Source organism: Larimichthys crocea, chromosome XXIII, assembly GCF_000972845.2.
Source record: "Larimichthys crocea isolate SSNF chromosome XXIII, L_crocea_2.0, whole genome shotgun sequence".
NCBI classification, from domain to species: domain Eukaryota; kingdom Metazoa; phylum Chordata; class Actinopteri; family Sciaenidae; genus Larimichthys; species Larimichthys crocea.
The window spans coordinates 2,202,192-2,219,141 of record NC_040033.1 but is presented as its reverse complement, the minus strand read 5'-3'; the positions used below and the strand labels follow the sequence as shown (position 1 = coordinate 2,219,141).

Genomic DNA, 16,950 nt, shown 5'->3' with positions numbered 1-16,950 from the left:
AAAGTTCACAAACTAAGATATTAGATATTATTACTAATAGTTTAGTATAATATTACTAAACCTCCTATTTATTTATTAATTCTGACCACAGAAGTACACATCTACAAACAGAAGAATCCTGAGGACGCAGCGTAAACATGCAATTTAAATAGTTTGTCACAACCAAAGCTGTAAGATGTAAAGTGACATTTTAAAAGTTAGAAGTTAAAAAAATAAATAACAGGAAACAATGTCCTGACCAAATACACAAGGTAAATACCAAATAAAGAGAAAAAGACAAAGAAAGTGGAAAAAACATGAAACATACACAACCGTTACCTTTGAAATGTAATTATTTTGACATTTTGTAGAAAGAAAAAAGATCCCAAATGTCGTCATTTTTAGCAGACTGGAAAAGATTTGGCTTTGAGTATTTGGTTTCTTCAATAAATCTAAGATTCATCTTATCCAGCAGATATGACTGATTGATTTCCAGGTGGTCAGCATCAGACATCGAGGCCAAAACCACAGGAAGAGCGTTAGGTTCAACGCCGTCCCCGATAACCTCGGATAGACTATCGGACGACATCAAACTGTGATTTTATAAAAGATTAAAGCTACAGAGGAAAGTGACTTGATGAGAAGGAGATTCATGGAGACAAAAAACCCTGAAAAAAACAGATGGGTGAATATATTTGCACAAATGATTCTGGAAAACAACTCCTGCAGAGTTTTTGTAATGTAAGCAGGAGACGCCCCGCGGATCTTGCACACAGCTGGTGGCAACCGAAAAGTCACCTTCATCCTCCTCCCTCTGCTTTTTGTTTGTCTGTTTGCGTCTTTGTTTGGTAGACGCACCTAAAAAGGAGACTGTAATTGAATTAATGGCTGATTGAACAACTTTTTATTTTTCCACGGTGGCTAATTAAAGACGAGACGGAGACGGAGAGGTCGAGGGAGGACACGGGTAGGAGGAAGATGGAGAGAGAGAAGTGACAGAAACAGTGCGGAGGAGGGAAATTAGCCGGAACAGAATAAAACTGATTGATTTGCTTCTTTTAGTTTTCATGTGATTATAATTATCATCACACTGTAAAGCACTTTGAACTCTCTTTGTGTCGACTGGTGATGCTGTGGGAGGAAAGCATCAAATCTGAGAACTCGGTAAAAAAAAAAAAATCATGATATAATGACAGTGAAGCTGCTGAGATGACAAGAAAATAATCGTGTTACACATTATACTGCATGATGCTCACAACCAAATATGACTCACTGCCTTCTCTTTCCTCTGTTGTGAAATCCAACTGATCCAGACAGTTACGGCGATGGATCCAGATGAGAAAATTATATTTTCTATTATAATATAAAGTCCTAATTTCACAAGAAAATATAATAAATTAAGTAATTTTTTTACTCGGTTTACTCTTGTCCGGCGGCTTCTTGCTCGCTCACTCTCTCCTTTTCTCTTCTTAGCTTCCTCCATTAACGTTCTTCAGCCATTATGTCCATAGAGGCTGCTGAGCTTCGTTTACATTGCCCAGCTCCTGTTCTGGCCGACACTGGCTCTGCTCCAAGTCAGCATTCCCTAAAAACTTCCCCTCTTCTTCTTCCCAGTTGTCCAAAACGCCTGTGGTACAACACTAACGCTCCATTTTCTCCATAAAATATGATCCAGTTTCACCAAAATCAGTGAAATAGTTGGTGGTGTGTGACTTGTTTTGGAATGTGTAGTTGGATGACAGTAAAGTCTAATTTTAAGACAAATAACATTAATGATCGCTCTCTTCTGCAGCAGCTAATGGAATTCAGCCATCGTTTATTTTGTCATTTACAAATCTGCTTAAAGACCATTTGTTTAAAGAAACTCAATCAATATTCACATTTTAATTGAGCTGCTTCGTCGCGTACTTTAACTCTAAAGTAGATTTTCACACCACTGACTTCACTTCGCCGCGTTGAAACGTCAGCAAAGTTACTGCACGGTCACCCGAGCCGGACGTTAAGTGCTTCTCCCTGACCCTCAAACACACAGTTGCAGAGTAGCACAACGCGGCGTGGAGCTTCGACCTCCACAGCCAAAGTCACGCCATTGATTGATCGATCATGTGATGAACCTGAGAAAGCAGTTACTACCCACTAATTGCATTTCTTGCCTATTACACAGCTGGTTAAGATATGCAAATGGCTGATTGGTAATGGAGATAATAAATTGTAATCTGAGCGTGAGGAGCTCTAATGTGCCGCGGGCTCGCTGTAAACGAGGGAAAGATTAGAGAGGCACAAACTGAGCCCAGCAGGATCCTCAAAGAGTCGTTTATCCGAGTCCATCAATGCGTCTTACAGCTTCTGACCAATTCCTGCATCTGCTGTGTGTGTGTGTGTGTTTTGTTGTCCCTCTGCAGATAACCCCGCACAGATCGCCAGTGTGTCGGTGGTGTGAGATCCTGGATGTGAACGATAATTCTCCCTCGCTGGAGGACTACTTGGAGACTTATGTGTGCGAAAATGCCAAAGCTGGGCAGGTACAGAGACACCAAACATCACAGCATAAAGAATCATGAGTGGGGGAGGAAAACAAAGTATATTTAGTCCAGTACGATAGTTATTTGACTGTTTGAGCTACAAAATATGTTAAAAATGAACATAAAACTATATAAAACACATGAAGGAATCAGGAAAAAGTTGGAATAATCCACCATGAAACATGTCAGCGTGAACAAGGCCAGTCATACTTGTATTTCTGATACTTTAAGTACCAAATATAAATCAGGACCTTCCCTCCTCTGAGGTCTAACGGTATCTGTTGGTGTAATCCAGCTAATCCAGACAGTGACGGCGATGGATCCAGACGAGCCACTGGGCGGACACACACTTCTACTACAAGCTTGGCTCCAGAGGCCGCCAAACCCCAACTTCACCCTGAGAGACAACCAAGGTAGAGTGAACAAGTTGTGTCCAGCTGCAATGCAAGAACCGGATAGTCGTGTTCTGGACGGTCATAGAAACCCAAAAATCCAGCTTGTAAGGTACAATAACGTTGACGGCCAGGAGGCTGGGTTCAACTCTGGTACAGTTTCATCTCTTACAGTCGATGTTTGTGCTGTCGTAGAATGTCTTAAACTATACATCGACCTTGTATATGCAGTACCACCGTGAAGTTCAGTGGGATCCCTGTGCAGGTCCCATATGGTCTAGCGGTTAGGATTCCTGGTTTTTCACCCAGGCGGCCCGGGTTCGACTCCCGGTATGGGAACAGTTTCATTTAATTCTCTCAACATCAATCCTCTACATCAGGTAAAGAGATTCACTCTCCTCTGATGCTGACTTCCATATAGGAAGCTTACAGTAACTGGTGCTCAGTATAGGACCCAATGTCGTCGTAGTATTCCTGGTTTTCACTCAGGTGTCCCGGGTAACCCTCCTGGAGTAGTTTCATCTCCTTTGTTAAATGTAAACGCTGCCATACAGTTGTATACTTCCAAAGAATGTCTTAGTACACCTGTGTACAGGTCCCATATGGTCTAGCGGTCAGGATTCCTGGTTTTCACCCAGGCGGCCCGGGTTCAACTCCCGGTATGGGAACAGGTTCTTGTCTTTAGTCTATCACGCTGCAGTACTTCCAAAGCAGAACATCCACCCTCTACATTAACAGCAGTTACCTTCTTTGACCCCATATCATTAAATGGCTCACCATGTGAAGTACAATATTTAAGGTGTACAGGTCCCATATGGTCTAGCGGTCAGGATTCCGGTTTTCACCCAGGCGGCCCGGGTTCGACTCCCGGTATGGGAACAAAAACTCTTATAGAAAGAGTGAAACTATACGGCAACCTTATACATACATTAGTAATGCAAATATGGTCTAGGTCAGGTTCCTATGGAAATGTTCGTTGTGCAATCAGAGCAAAAATGTTTGGGGACTTCGATCCGTCAGTCTCAATGTATTTGTACCAGCATCAAACTTTTATAAGTCAACTGTGGCCGAATAAACAACTCCATATAACCCAGCTATCTCTGTACCCAACTCATCCTTCCCTGACCTTTGTCTCTTTCCAGACAACACAGCATGGATCCTGACACGTCGCGCAGGCTGGTCACAGCACGACCAGTCTGTCTTTTACTTGCCCATCTTCATCTCTGACGGCGAGCAGCCGGTCCAGACCAGCACCAGCACGGTGACCATCCGCGTGTGCAGCTGTAACCAGGAGGGCGACGCCATGTCGTGCAACGCCGAGGCGTACAGTTTGCCCGCAAGCCTCAGCAGAGGAGCACTCATCGCCATCCTGGCCTGCATCTTAGTCCTGCTGGGTGAGTTATGACCGGCTGCTGTGAGGATGTGCAGCGAAGAGCCAGAGAGCTTTGTCAGATAATGATATTTAAACTGAAACAATGTCGACTCAAACTCAAAGCCAGGCCTGAGCTTAGTTACTCCTGCTACACCTGGCAAACTTTAGAAAGCTAAAGAAGATTCACAACGAGAAATCGTCATTTGAGTTTCTCATTTCTCAACATTGGTTTTGCTAAAATGACAACTGTTGGTGGTAAAGTACAATATTTTGGGCGTAAAGGTCCCATATGGTCTCGCAGTTAGGGTTAGGATTCCTGGTTTTTACCCAGGTGCTCTGTGTTCAACTCCCGGTATGGGAACAGTTTTCATCTCTTTCAGTCAGTGTTCATTACATTGGTGTATCGTGCTTCCAAGCAATGCTTGAACATCCTTTACAACCCTTTGAACGGCACAGATATATCGACTAAAGGTAGCTAAATTAGCGTGGTCATAACTTTATAGCCTACCATTACAGGTGGCTCATGTTCAACCCCCTGTATGGGAACTTTTCCATCTCTGGGTCAGATATTGACCCGATCTTCTTGATGGCCACCATTTAAACTACTACTTGTATACTTTCAAAGAATGTCTTAGAACTTTTGTCTATAGGTCCCATATGGTCTAGCGGTTAGGATTCCTGGTTTTCACCCAGGCGGCCCGGGTTCGACTCCCGGTATGGGAACAGTTTCATTTAATTCTTCATCAACATCAAGTAAAGAGTATTCACTCTCCTCTGATGCTGACCTTCATATAGGAAGCTTACAGTAACTGGTGCTCAGATGTATAGGACCCAATGTCGTCGTAGTATTCCTGGTTTTCACTCAGGGGTGTCCTGGGTACACTCCTGGAATAGTTTCATCTCCTTTGTAAATGTAACGCTGCCATAAAGTTGTATACTTCTAAAGAATGTCTTAGGACACCTGTGTACAGGTCCCATATGGTCTAGCGGTCAGGATTCCTGGTTTTCACCCAGGCGGCCGGGGTTCAACTCCCGGTATGGGAACAAGTCGAACTCTTTAAACCCAACGTGCATTACCCTGCTTTACCTATATGTTACAAGTCATATATGCTCTCACAATTTAGGCCAAGCCGGTGGCTCACCATGTAAAGTACAATATTTAAGGTGTACAGGTCCCATATGGTCTAGCGGTCAGGATTCCTGGTTTTCCCCAGGCGGCCCGGGTTCAACTCTGGTATGGGAACAGGTTCTCGTCTTTAGTCCATCACGCTGCAGTACTTCCAAAGCAGAACATCCACCCTCTACATTAACAGCAGTACATTCTTTGACCCCATATCAATTAATGGCTCACCATGTGAAGTGCAATGTTTGTGTGGTCAGGTCCCTATGGTCTAGCGGTCAGGATTCCTGGTTTTCACCCAGGGGCCCGGGTTCAACTCCCGGTATGGGAACAAGTTGAACTCTTTAAACCCAACGTGCGTGCTCTTACCTATATGGTCTCACAATTTAGGCATTCTTCGTTACCCTTCCTTCTATGACCCCATCTGTAACTGATGGCTCACCATGTACAGTACAATAATCGAGGTCCCATATGGTCTAGCGCTTAGGATTCCTGGTTTTCACCCAGCGGCCCGGGTTCAACTCCCGGTATGGGAACAGTTTCACAGTGGGCAATGTTGATGTTCAGGGGAATGTCTTAATTAATGGGAGAAACATCAACCTTGTATATGGTGATGTGTTTCCTCCTGCTGATGTCCCAGGCAAGAAGTCAGCAACTATTGTACTCTTAGTCTGTATTAAAATCAGTATTTTCCTCTGTTTAAGGAAGTTTGTGGGATGCTCTACCAACTGAGCTAACCAACGACCCCCGTCTAGCTGCTTAACTACTACTTGTTTGTATTCCCAAGCACTTTATTTTCAATTTTAACATGCATGAGGAGGTTTTTACGAAGTTCTCCAACCGAGAAACAATGAAATATTAAATTGGGTTTTACAAGGGAGCAATTTGGGGTTCGTTATCTTGCCCAAGGATACTAGACAGAAGACATGGAGACTTGAGGAGCTGAGGATCGAACAACCGATCATCTGATTAGTGAACGACCCGCTCTACCTATGCTAATCCATCCACCCATTCATCTGTAACTGCTTACATGGTGGGGCTGTAGGTCATGCTAATCCAATACTATCAAATCTAACAATCTTTAACTCCAAAACACTTAAAAAAAGTGACACATTTAAAAAATATTTTTGTTTTCACTGTTATCAACTAATTAAACACTTGAAAGCATAATAATCCCCTAAATTGCATTTTGACATATCTTTCTTCATTTTTTGGCTAAAACAGAAACAAATTTGCAATAAAATTTTTTGTAATGAGAATTATTTTGACGTTCTTCAAACAATGAGCTCACATTCGAAGCCAGCAGATATTTAAAGTCGCCTCTCAGTGGAGCAGAGTGAGTCAACCGCTGAGCTCTCCCCACGTTCACAGGTCTGCAGGGAGAGATAAAGTGGGTCCATATCAGCCTCCAGAGGGGGGGAAGAGAGTGTGATACCACAGGGCAGCTGGTGCTAATGAACACTAGACTTTTTCCAGGATGCAAAAAGAAACCCATATTTAATCCTGCACCGATGATATCACGCTGAGAGAGGCCAGAGCCGGCCACTTTATCCTCCCGTGATATCCTTCATCAACCGAGAATTAAATGTTGAGTTTGAGATGAACTGAGGTGATTTTTCCCCCTCTAGTGTTTTCCATCTTGTTCTAATGTGGTAACATTTGTAGCATGTGCAGCAGGAAAGCAAGACTCGCTCCAGGGTGGTAAAATGTTTTAAATATAACCTTGATAACATTCATATTCATTAGTCCGGCCTAAGCGGCACATTTTAGATTGTTCTGCTTCAAGGTTGATTATTTTACACGAGAGGAGCCATCATGATACTCAAAAAGCAGCACACACACACGCCGGAAAGGTCAGTGTGTGTAAATAAGTGCTGCTGATTTTTAATCGAGGCCTACGGTGAAGTACAAACAGTCGACCAGAAACTGTTTTCTAGGCTAGTTCAGTAATGGTGGACGCATGATTTCTAGACTTTCCAGGTTTCTGATACCTCTCTTTTATTTCTTTGTCCCTTCTTTCCATCTTGGTGTGTTGCTATAAAAACATTCTTGACTTGACAAGATAAAACCTGCCGTCTTTTGTTTTTCTACTGCTGCCTTTTGTGATTTCAACAAATTCATCCAATTCAAGTTTTCTACCGTAATGAATATTTAGAAAAACAACAACAACTCTTTTTGTGCATTTTAATTTAAATTAGGGTTTGATTAAAACTGTTCAGACGCTTTTTAGCATTAAGGACTCTTGTCAGTCCATGCAGACTATTTGGTTTTACTTGCTCAGTAAACTGCTGCGAATTGCAGCTGCTGTTAACTCATTTTGTTTGCCAAAGGGAAGAGGATCCCAGGGGAATCCTGATGGCAAACGGAGACGGTGTCGTGCCAGAATAGGAGCTGTGCAAGCGGGAACTATAATCCAGCTCAGCAGCCTCTATGGACATAATGGCAGAGGCGAAAAGGCCGAAGAGGATGTTGACGGAGGAAGCTAAGAAGAGAAAAACAGGGATTGATCGAGCAAGATGTCTTGTGTTGTTGATCTTGCTTAAAAAATACCAATTTCTACCTAATGGTGCTTTTATTGCTTTAGTTGCGTGTATTTCTTCAAGCTTATTTTTCTTAATTCTAGTGCTGCTATGTGTCATCCTTCTCTCTATCTATAATTACTGCGGATGCTGGCGTGTTTAGGGCTCAATTATAGCCAGCAATGACCCGATGAGGTGGCGATTCATCAAGAGTGTCTGTGTGTTTGTGTTACGTACTCATCTCCATGGCGAGGACTGTGATATTGTGCCAGCTGATCTCCTCTCGATCCAGCGAACGCACCGTCATCAGCGTCCCGGAAGTGAGCTCGATGTAGAAGTACTTGTCGAGGTTGCTGGACGTCTCGATGGAGTACCTGGTGACACAAAACAACAACATGTACGGTGTGAGGTATCAGCGCTGAGTAAACGTGAATCTTTGTGTGTGTGTTTTTTTTGAGGGGGATCTTGTAATCCTGTCTGAAGGGATAGGATGCACATACACAATCCAGCATGTGTGTCTTTGTGTGATAAGGCGTCAGGCTGCCAGCTTCTGAAGGCACAATAAGAAGAAGAGGCTCCAGATAAGGCTTAATCAGAGTATCTGCCTCCGCTGCCAAACTGACGTCTGGGATACACAAACCTGCAGCGTGCAGCTCGTCTCCTGCCACCGCCGGCTGCTTTCCAAAACACTCTTCTGACAGAGACATGCAACACACACACACACACACAGAAGAGGAGGAGGATGTAGAGCACATCCTCTTCCAGGCTGTGGAGCAGAAACCTGTTTATGTAACCATGAGGTGTCCTCTGTTCACACATGGACTGAATTCAACCGTAGCAGCTTCGCTGCGCTCTCTCCTGGAAGAAGTGAAAGAGTTTATACGTCTGTCTGACGCAGATCAGTCCAAAGAGAAAGGAAATGGTTAACTAAGATTAATCAGTTATGTCGTGCTTCTAAAACGAAAAGATTGAACCGAGTTATTCTTCAGAATTGTCAAACCAAAGACCGTGTTTATGTTCTAAGATTCGAGGCAATGTCCTTCTTCTTTTTGGATTGTTTTATCATGGCAATCTTCTTTTCTGCCTTTTCTGGCACTAACAGGGACAAAAAAAGGCCATACATCTTGATGTGTCAATCCATTTTCCATAATCACTTCTTCTTCCTTATCAGGGTTTTCGGGGGGCTCATCAGGCGAGAGGTGGTCGCCAGTCCATCACAGGACGACTTGTCCAGGGTGTACCCCACCTCACATTTGCAAATCTTTGTGAACCGAATTGTAAATCAAGTCTCCTTTTCTGAGACCAAGACGAAAAGAAACATTCAAATTCAGCTTGCATCATCAGAAGACGTGCTGTATGTTGTCTGCATGTTAAACCCACAGTGTAACGGCAACGTTAGTTACATTACTTGCGACATTGACCATCAGCCTTATGCTGATTAGACCAACGTGCTGTTGACATGAACAGGTGAGTCGACGCTCAGATAAAGATGGTTTTCTGTAATTATTCCGTCAATAGAATTTCATGAGCTGCGAGTAAAATAAGTTCAAGTGTCGAAAATGACGAAAGACGAGCCAAATATGAGACAGGAAGAGCGGAAAGAAGAAAGAAGTGAGTCTGCTGGAGGCGCTCAACGGTGAATTGGACGAAAGTTTGAGAGTTTGATTAAACTCAAAGCTGGACAACGTGTGTGACTCGCTGAAGAAGCTGGTCATTGAAAACTAAAGAAATCTGAGATAACCTGATGATGAGAGTCCATTTTACACGATTCACTGATGACAAATCACAGATTGTCATTTCTGGTGCTGAACGTGTCTCGTTAGTTTTTTGGGGGGTTTATTTCGTAGGACAGTCATCCGCAGTTGGCGTGCTCACTCTGGGAAACTGTCCCGTTAGCACGTTAGCAACTTTATCGACAGTTTACAAACTTAGAACGTAGCGAACGTTAGTCATATTACTCGTGTTGGTGTTTGAGATTTGCTCCGTCTGCATCAAACTGCCTTTAAATGACTAATTTATATGTTAATTAGTCACATTTATAATGATTTAATAAAACACTGGTTTTGGCAAACTGAAATGTGTGTGTGTGTGTGTGTGTGTGTGTTATCGGACCGACAGCGAACAGTCGTGACTGGCACATCTTCGCCTGGCAAAGATCTCCCTGAAGGATCTCTATTAATATCACACACAGCGATGAGGAGGGGCTACAGTGTGTGTGTGTGTGTGTGTGTGTGTGAATGTGTCAAACAGTAGGTGAAAAAGTGTGTGTGTGTGTGTGTGTGTGTTGAGATATATCTGCCAGTCATGCTGCTGTCGGTAAAGGACAGAAAGATGTAAAATGGAAATGAGACAGACAGAGAGGCTGAAGGTCACCGGCTGCTTGTTATCTGTCATCTGCTGTTGTTGTTGCTGCTGCAGTATCTGGCCTCAGCTCTTCACTGTCACCCTCAGCTGATTCGTTTGGCTTTCTGCTACTCGTGCTGTAACTCTCCCCGTCGCTCCAGAAACAGGAGCTTTTTGGGAAATCTCTCACTGATTTACCGCCAGAATCCGGCGTCAGCTCTGGGGGATTCAGGCTGGAGCGTTCGGCTGCATCAGCCGGCTGACTGCTGTGATTCATGCCGTCCTCGGGAAGGACACGGCGGTTGGTTAATTGTCAGGAGAGGTTCTCAAGAGTTTAGAGCAAAGATAGTCATAACATTATGACCACTGACAGGTTATTATCTGTCAGAGCGAGGCAGCAAGTGAACATTTTGTCCTCCAAGTCGGTGTCGACCGGGTCAGAACATCACCAAAACTGTACCGATGCCTATCAAATGCAGTCCGAGGAAGGAAAAGTGGTGAACCAGCAACAGGGTCAAGGGCAACCAAGGGTCATCGATGCACGTGAGGATAAAGGCTGGCCCATAGACAAAGAAGCCAAAAACTGCAGTTCCTCAAACGTCCACTTGAGGCTGGCTCCAGAAATGAGTCAGTCTCCATAAGTTCCCATGTTAAAATAAGAAATAAACATGTTTACAGCCTGGTACAAAAAACAGTTTTGGTCTCTGTAGCTAATTTCCCCGTTCATGACAACTGTACTGAGGGTGAATTTATATACAACTCACCTGTTCACATTATATTAAGGCTTAAAGTTATGCAGGATTAAGAGCGTGGACACTTTGATTGACAGGTGGGTCCAGGTGGGCGACATGTGGAAGAGGCAGAGCCACCACACACTGAACTTCTGTGAGTGACGTCGCGGATACGCGTGCCATTCTTTCAGGTGTAACAAACTCCTTCCTTCTTTGCAAAGCTGAAACATTACGGCATTGTTGACATCCATGTTTGCTCCTCGCGTCTTCTTCTTCTCTGCAGTGCTTCATATGTTGCATGTTACTGTCCACCTGTAACTCTGTGGTCGAAAACTCTCAGAGGAACCTTCAAATGTCCAACTTTGAGGTGTTAACAGCTTCGAAAATGTGGCATGTGCCATGATGCATTGCTCTCAGATGGTTAAATTACAGTTCTGTGACACTTCAGGGGGTAAACGATGAGTCTGTAATCTCAGTTTACTGCTTAGCACTGACTGTTCTGTAGTGAATGAATGAATGAATGACTGAGAGAAGAAATGTCAGACGCAGCACTTGAGATAAACTGCTGAGTGTCCATTCACACACACACCGTCGTCCCGTGCACTACTTTTAGCCCTAATCGAGGTTGTAAAAACAGACAGCTGGGACGAGGTGCAGCCTGTGCCATGTGAAACACTCATTTACTGCCGCAGTCATTGATTCCTTCCGATGATTAATAGCCTAATTAAAAGGCTTTATGTCTAATTAGTTTATGAGAGGTGCAGTCTGGACAGTAAACCCACCACGCGGCATCTGTTCTGTTCGAGCACCAAACATACCCCCCAATAATTGAGAGAAGTCTCCGCGTGCTGACTAATTGCTGGATGTTCAAACTTGTCAGGATTGTTAATAATATTGTTACGGCCTCCGTCAGCGTCTGAGCGCTCACACACACACACACACACACACACACACACACACACACACACACACACATTGTTTGTTCACATGCCGCCCCCTGCTGGCAGTGGAGTGACATTACACCTACAGAGCCAGAAAACATGAGTTTGACCTGTTTAATCCCATCATCCACTGGGAGAACTACAAGACTCATGAAGAGAGGTCCTTAAAATGCTCCGACCTGTCTGACTTTTATGTTTTTTCCAGGTATGAATCGTGTGATTCAGGCTCATTTTCTTAAGAAATTGTTGAGACATAACACAAAATTCATGACAGCAGCTTAAATGTTTCATCGTTATTGGCGTCTTTAAAGCGCTGGTTGCTGGCTGCAGCCGCCTCGCCTCACTCTCACCCCTTCTAGAAAACACGAAGTGTGGCGTCAGTTCTCGTTTCATACTTCTTATCCCCTGAGTTTGTTCACTTAATGGACTAATTTACTTTGAACCTTTTATTGTTGTAGTTTTTTAGATCTTGCTGAATTGGTTCTTGGTTTCTACGCACAGTTATCTGTGTTTTATTGCATTCTTTGTCTATTTCTGTTGTTACTTTTTGCTCTGTGAAGCACTCTGAGCTGCATGCTCGCATGGAAGGTGTTGTATAACTAAATAAAACTTGAGTTTGAGTTTATTCTCAGGTGATTAGTGTCGCTTTGCACTTTACAACATCAGAAAAATCAGACCTCACCCAACTCAACATGCTACTCAACTCCTGACACAAGCTGTGGTCATCTCAAGACGAGATTACTGTAACGCTCCGGTTCTGCACCCACATACTTGAACACCTTCATGCAGGCATTATGTTACCTCACGACCGTTGCACTCCTCCAATGAACGGCGCCTGGCTCTGCAATCCAAACTTTTTTCGTTGGTGGAACGTCCCACCAGTTCTTACCAGATCAGGAGCGTCCCTCTCTACCTTCACAAACCTCCTGAAGACCTCCAGCTCCTCAGAGAAGACCTCCTCTCCAACACTACTAACAACTGGACGTGATACATCTACCCCTTTAAGAATTGTCACAGCAACTTATTGCTGCACTGATTGTTTCCCTTCTCTGTAAGTCCATTTGGATAAAAGCGTAAATGTAAATGTGATTATACACGCATGAAAACATTTAATATTTAACATAATATATATTTAATATCACTCTGGTTCAACGAACAGACGCAGCAGCTCATAAATGCACCTTTGTCAGGCAGCCAACTCTCATTTCTGAGATTTCCGAGCCTCTCAGCTGCACTTGAATCCACCACAAGCCAGTAAAAAGTATTTCAAACACATTTTCGACTGCATTTCAATAAAAGCAGCATATAGTTACTGCAGCAATCGAGTAAAGATCATCAGATTCTGGAGCCTTAGTGTGCAGAAACACGTTTAGAGCTTTAAATACTAATAATACTGAACACAACTCTATCATTTACATGATTTATACTTCACTAAATAATTAATTTACTGACTTTTGAGGTTAATTTCTCTGGTGCATTTGGGCTTATTATTGACCTGCAGTAAATCAGTTTGTAGTGAAGCCAGTTGAGCAGTGGAGGTAGAAACACCGCATGAAACCGGGACAGTGTTGTTTCTCACCTCACTGTGTTGTTGGCAGCGTCGGGATCTCTCGCCAACACCGTCTTCACCACCGTCCCGATCTCGGCGTCCTCTGGCAGCTCGACGTAGTACGCGGGCAGGTCGAACAGCGGAGGCTCGTCCACGTCCTCCACGCTCACGTGCACTATGGTGATGTCCTTGAAGGGCGCGCGGTGGCGTAAGGCGGGGTCCACGTGGGTGTTGGCGCCTTCCACCTTCAGGGTGTAACTGGGTTTGGTCTCAAAGTCCAGCGGCTGAAGCATAAGATGGTTCATAGTTATTGCAGCACCAATTTTAAACATTTTTGACTGATTTTCAACAGGTTGACTGTCACACACTTTAGTTTATGTCAGTTTGATGTTAAATAAAGAATATCCTGCAGTATTATATACAGTAGAAGGCAGAATTATGTCTCTTTTCCGGGATATCAAGATGAAAATGTCCAGTTAAAGACCACCAGAGGAGGTCAAGAGATCAAGATCCTTCAGGAGGTTCGTTTCAGGGTTGTAAACACTTAAAAATCATAAGTTATATATCTTATAATATCTTATAAATCTTTACAGACAGTTAAAATTATCTTTACTATCTTGTACGCTTGAATACAAACAGGTGTATTTGATGTCTGTGTACCTTTTTCACCATGATGATGCCGAACATGTTGGTGGGATCGGTGCTGATGTCGAAGGTATCCCTCCCGTCTCCATCGACGATGCTGTACTTCATCTCAGCGTTGACCCCGATGTCCCTGTCCTTCGCCCAGATCCGACCCACCACTGAACCCACGGGAGCCGACTCCGGGATGCTCATCTGATACAACCCTGAGGAAATAAATGAACAAAGAGAGAGTGATCATCTCTGCCATACCCTCTTCTCGTTTGTTGTGCTTCTGTTTATCCTCTAGAGGGAGCCAGATCTCTTCCGTCCCCTCCACGTCTGTTCCATTCTCTCAGAAATCATTTCTCAGACAGCTTAAAATAAATGGCTCCATAAACGCCTCACAATTGGGTTATATACTGTCTCGCGGGCCGGCTTCAATTTCATCTACCGTTTAACCTCAAAGAAGAGGTGACAGCTGCCCAATTTGTAGCGCTCCCTGCAGTCCAAAGCGAAATGCCGGCACATTGTGCTTGACAGAGGGGAATCCCTGAAGCTCTTCACAACCGATCAAAGTTATATCGAAGTGATGGCGCTAATTGGTAGGGGACTAGTGATAGAAGTGGAAGTGGGCGGCGGTGGCGGGTGTTTTTCTTTGTCTGCGAGTGAAGCCACCCGTCGGCCAGGAAGAGATGACCGCGGACAGCTAGACAACCCCTGACCTCAGGACGATGGTAATGAGAGGAGCAGAAATGGGGATAATCAAAGAGACAGCATGGGGCGACTGGTGTCTGAGGGAGGGACGAGAGGGAAGAGGCCAGGGGGTGAATGTCCAGAGACTGGTGGACCAGAAGTGGACAGAGGGAGAAGGGCAGTGGGGTTAACGGCCTTCGTGCTAGAGAGAAATGAGGTGGCTAGATGTCGAGACACCTCCACAAAACAGTCGACTCTTCCAGTGTGTTTGCGTCACTTTGAATGTAAGTGTTCCCACATGGCTGACAGACGTGCAGACCAACGTTTTACTGCACGCATGCTGCGGACGTTTGCAGCTGAAACACACAACCGCAGAGCGACGGCGTGTTGTTTTGAAGTGAACTTCAGAGTCATTCGATGGCTTTGATTCGACGTTTGTGGTCTTTTTAATCCACAACAGCGTCAGAGATTTAACGATGAAAGAAGTTCATCGAGTCCATGACATTACTGAAAATTTAGGGGGAACACTCGTGATGTTTTTCTACAAAGTTTGAAAACTGTTTGTAGTGATTAATCTAAACTTCTTTATGCAAATTAAAGAAGATTAAGTCATTGAAATCAGAGCTCAACCAGCATAATACAAAAGTGATTAATTAAAATATACACACACACGAGACGGTTTTCATCAAGATCAAACATCTGAAACACTTCACGCTGCTTTGTTTTCTAAGAACACACATGTCTGAATTATAATCCTGCAGTATGACAACTGGACTTGGTATCAGTCTAAAGATGTTTCTTTAGTTCTGGATCTACAACCAGTTGCCCCAAGTTTAAAGGTCAAGTGTGTCAGATTTAGGAGTATTTATTGGCTGCAATGGAATCCAATATTCATTAGTATGTTTCCATTAACGTTTAATCACCTGAACATAAGAATTGTTTTTGTTGTCTCAAAATGAGGTCCCATTTCAACCACACAGTGTTCAGTTGGTTGCAATCTGCAACATCGCCACCAGGTGCCACTAAATCCACCACACACTGGACCTTTTAACACTTCTCAAAGAAACATGGATACAGGATCCAGGCAGTTGTTACTAAGTTGCGTTCACTGGCATTTCATGAAAGTGAACAGAAGTGAATCAACTAGTCAGTTAATCTGTGTTAATAACCCATTTCAAACAAAAATGATAAAACAGTCAGTGGTTTTTTAGCTTCTCTCACTTCTGTTTTTTAATCTGTCAGCTGAATATTTTTTGAGTTTTTAGACTGTTGATGGGACAAAACAAGATATTTGAAGACATCTCCCACCCCCCATTTCTGATTAATTTATATTGAAAATAATCCTTAGCTGTAGCTGAACTATAATAATTCATCATAAATTATTGGATTTAGTGAATATTTGATGTTTTTGATATTGTTATACATCATGCCACAATATAGTATGCTGCAGTTTTTCTCTAGTGTTGTGAGAAACTGACCAGAACTTTTACAATTTAGCTTCTTTTCCAGCTGAGTATCAGGAGGGATTAGAGGAAGGTGATGTGGGTTCAGCAAAAGGAGGAAAGTGAATATGCAAATAAACTAAAACGGGATCCATCTCTTACTCTGGTCAAACATGGGCGGGTTGTCGTTGATGTCACCGAGCGTGATGTTGACAGTAGTGGTACCAGCGAGACCCCCGAGTTGGCCACCCATGTCCTTAGCCTGGATGACCACCGTGTAGTTTTCTCTGGTCTCCCGGTCCATGTCTGCCAGAGACACGCGGACCACGCCTGGAGGGAAGAAGCCGAGAGAGAGAGAGGGCAAAGAAGGGTGGATGAGGTGAATTAAAGGTCAGCAACAGAGAACTGGTGACAAAGATTAAGGTCATGTGGCTGAGCGATCGTGTCAGCGCTCTCAGTGGACCGGACAAGAGGCTGCATGAGTGATCATTAAACTTGTAATTCATTTGAAGCTTCTGGTTTAAAGTTCATCACTGGGCTACATCCAACCTCGTTGATAGATTCTAAATGTTTTCACAACAAATGGAGACTTTTGCTGAGCCTCAGTTTGAGTACTTCCACACTTAAACTTTCTATTTTGAGTTCATTATTGTGTTTAGACTGCAGTGTGACAAGATAGTGGCCGGGATCAACGGCATTGTGAAAATCAAGCTGAAACGGTTG

At 43.6% G+C, this 16,950-nt stretch overlaps 1 protein-coding gene and 6 non-coding genes across 8 annotated transcripts in view; 6 read left to right on the top strand and 1 right to left on the bottom strand.

The window, feature by feature from the left end:
- LOC104931684 (cadherin-20) overlaps positions 1 to 16,950 on the bottom strand; it is an 89,827-nt gene that overhangs the window by 8,933 nt on the left and 63,944 nt on the right. For both annotated transcript variants that reach the window (XM_019257349.2, XM_019257348.2), the window contains exons 5-8: positions 16,390 to 16,557; positions 14,129 to 14,316; positions 13,499 to 13,752; positions 8,142 to 8,278 (exon numbers count right to left, since the gene is read on the bottom strand). In XM_019257349.2, the coding sequence (XP_019112894.2) occupies positions 8,142 to 8,278; positions 13,499 to 13,752; positions 14,129 to 14,316; positions 16,390 to 16,557 (747 nt within the window). The remainder of the gene's footprint in view (positions 1 to 8,141; positions 8,279 to 13,498; positions 13,753 to 14,128; positions 14,317 to 16,389; positions 16,558 to 16,950) is intronic.
- Positions 3,160 to 3,232, top strand: trnae-uuc (transfer RNA glutamic acid (anticodon UUC)). Its single transcript has one exon. It is a non-coding gene; the product is annotated as a tRNA-Lys (tRNA).
- trnae-uuc (transfer RNA glutamic acid (anticodon UUC)) lies at positions 3,490 to 3,561 on the top strand. The gene has a single exon. It is a non-coding gene; the product is annotated as a tRNA-Glu (tRNA).
- Positions 3,702 to 3,772, top strand: trnae-uuc (transfer RNA glutamic acid (anticodon UUC)). The gene has a single exon. It is a non-coding gene; the product is annotated as a tRNA-Glu (tRNA).
- Positions 4,917 to 4,988, top strand: trnae-uuc (transfer RNA glutamic acid (anticodon UUC)). Its single transcript has one exon. It is a non-coding gene; the product is annotated as a tRNA-Glu (tRNA).
- Positions 5,238 to 5,309, top strand: trnae-uuc (transfer RNA glutamic acid (anticodon UUC)). The gene has a single exon. It is a non-coding gene; the product is annotated as a tRNA-Glu (tRNA).
- Positions 5,647 to 5,716, top strand: trnae-uuc (transfer RNA glutamic acid (anticodon UUC)). Its single transcript has one exon. It is a non-coding gene; the product is annotated as a tRNA-Glu (tRNA).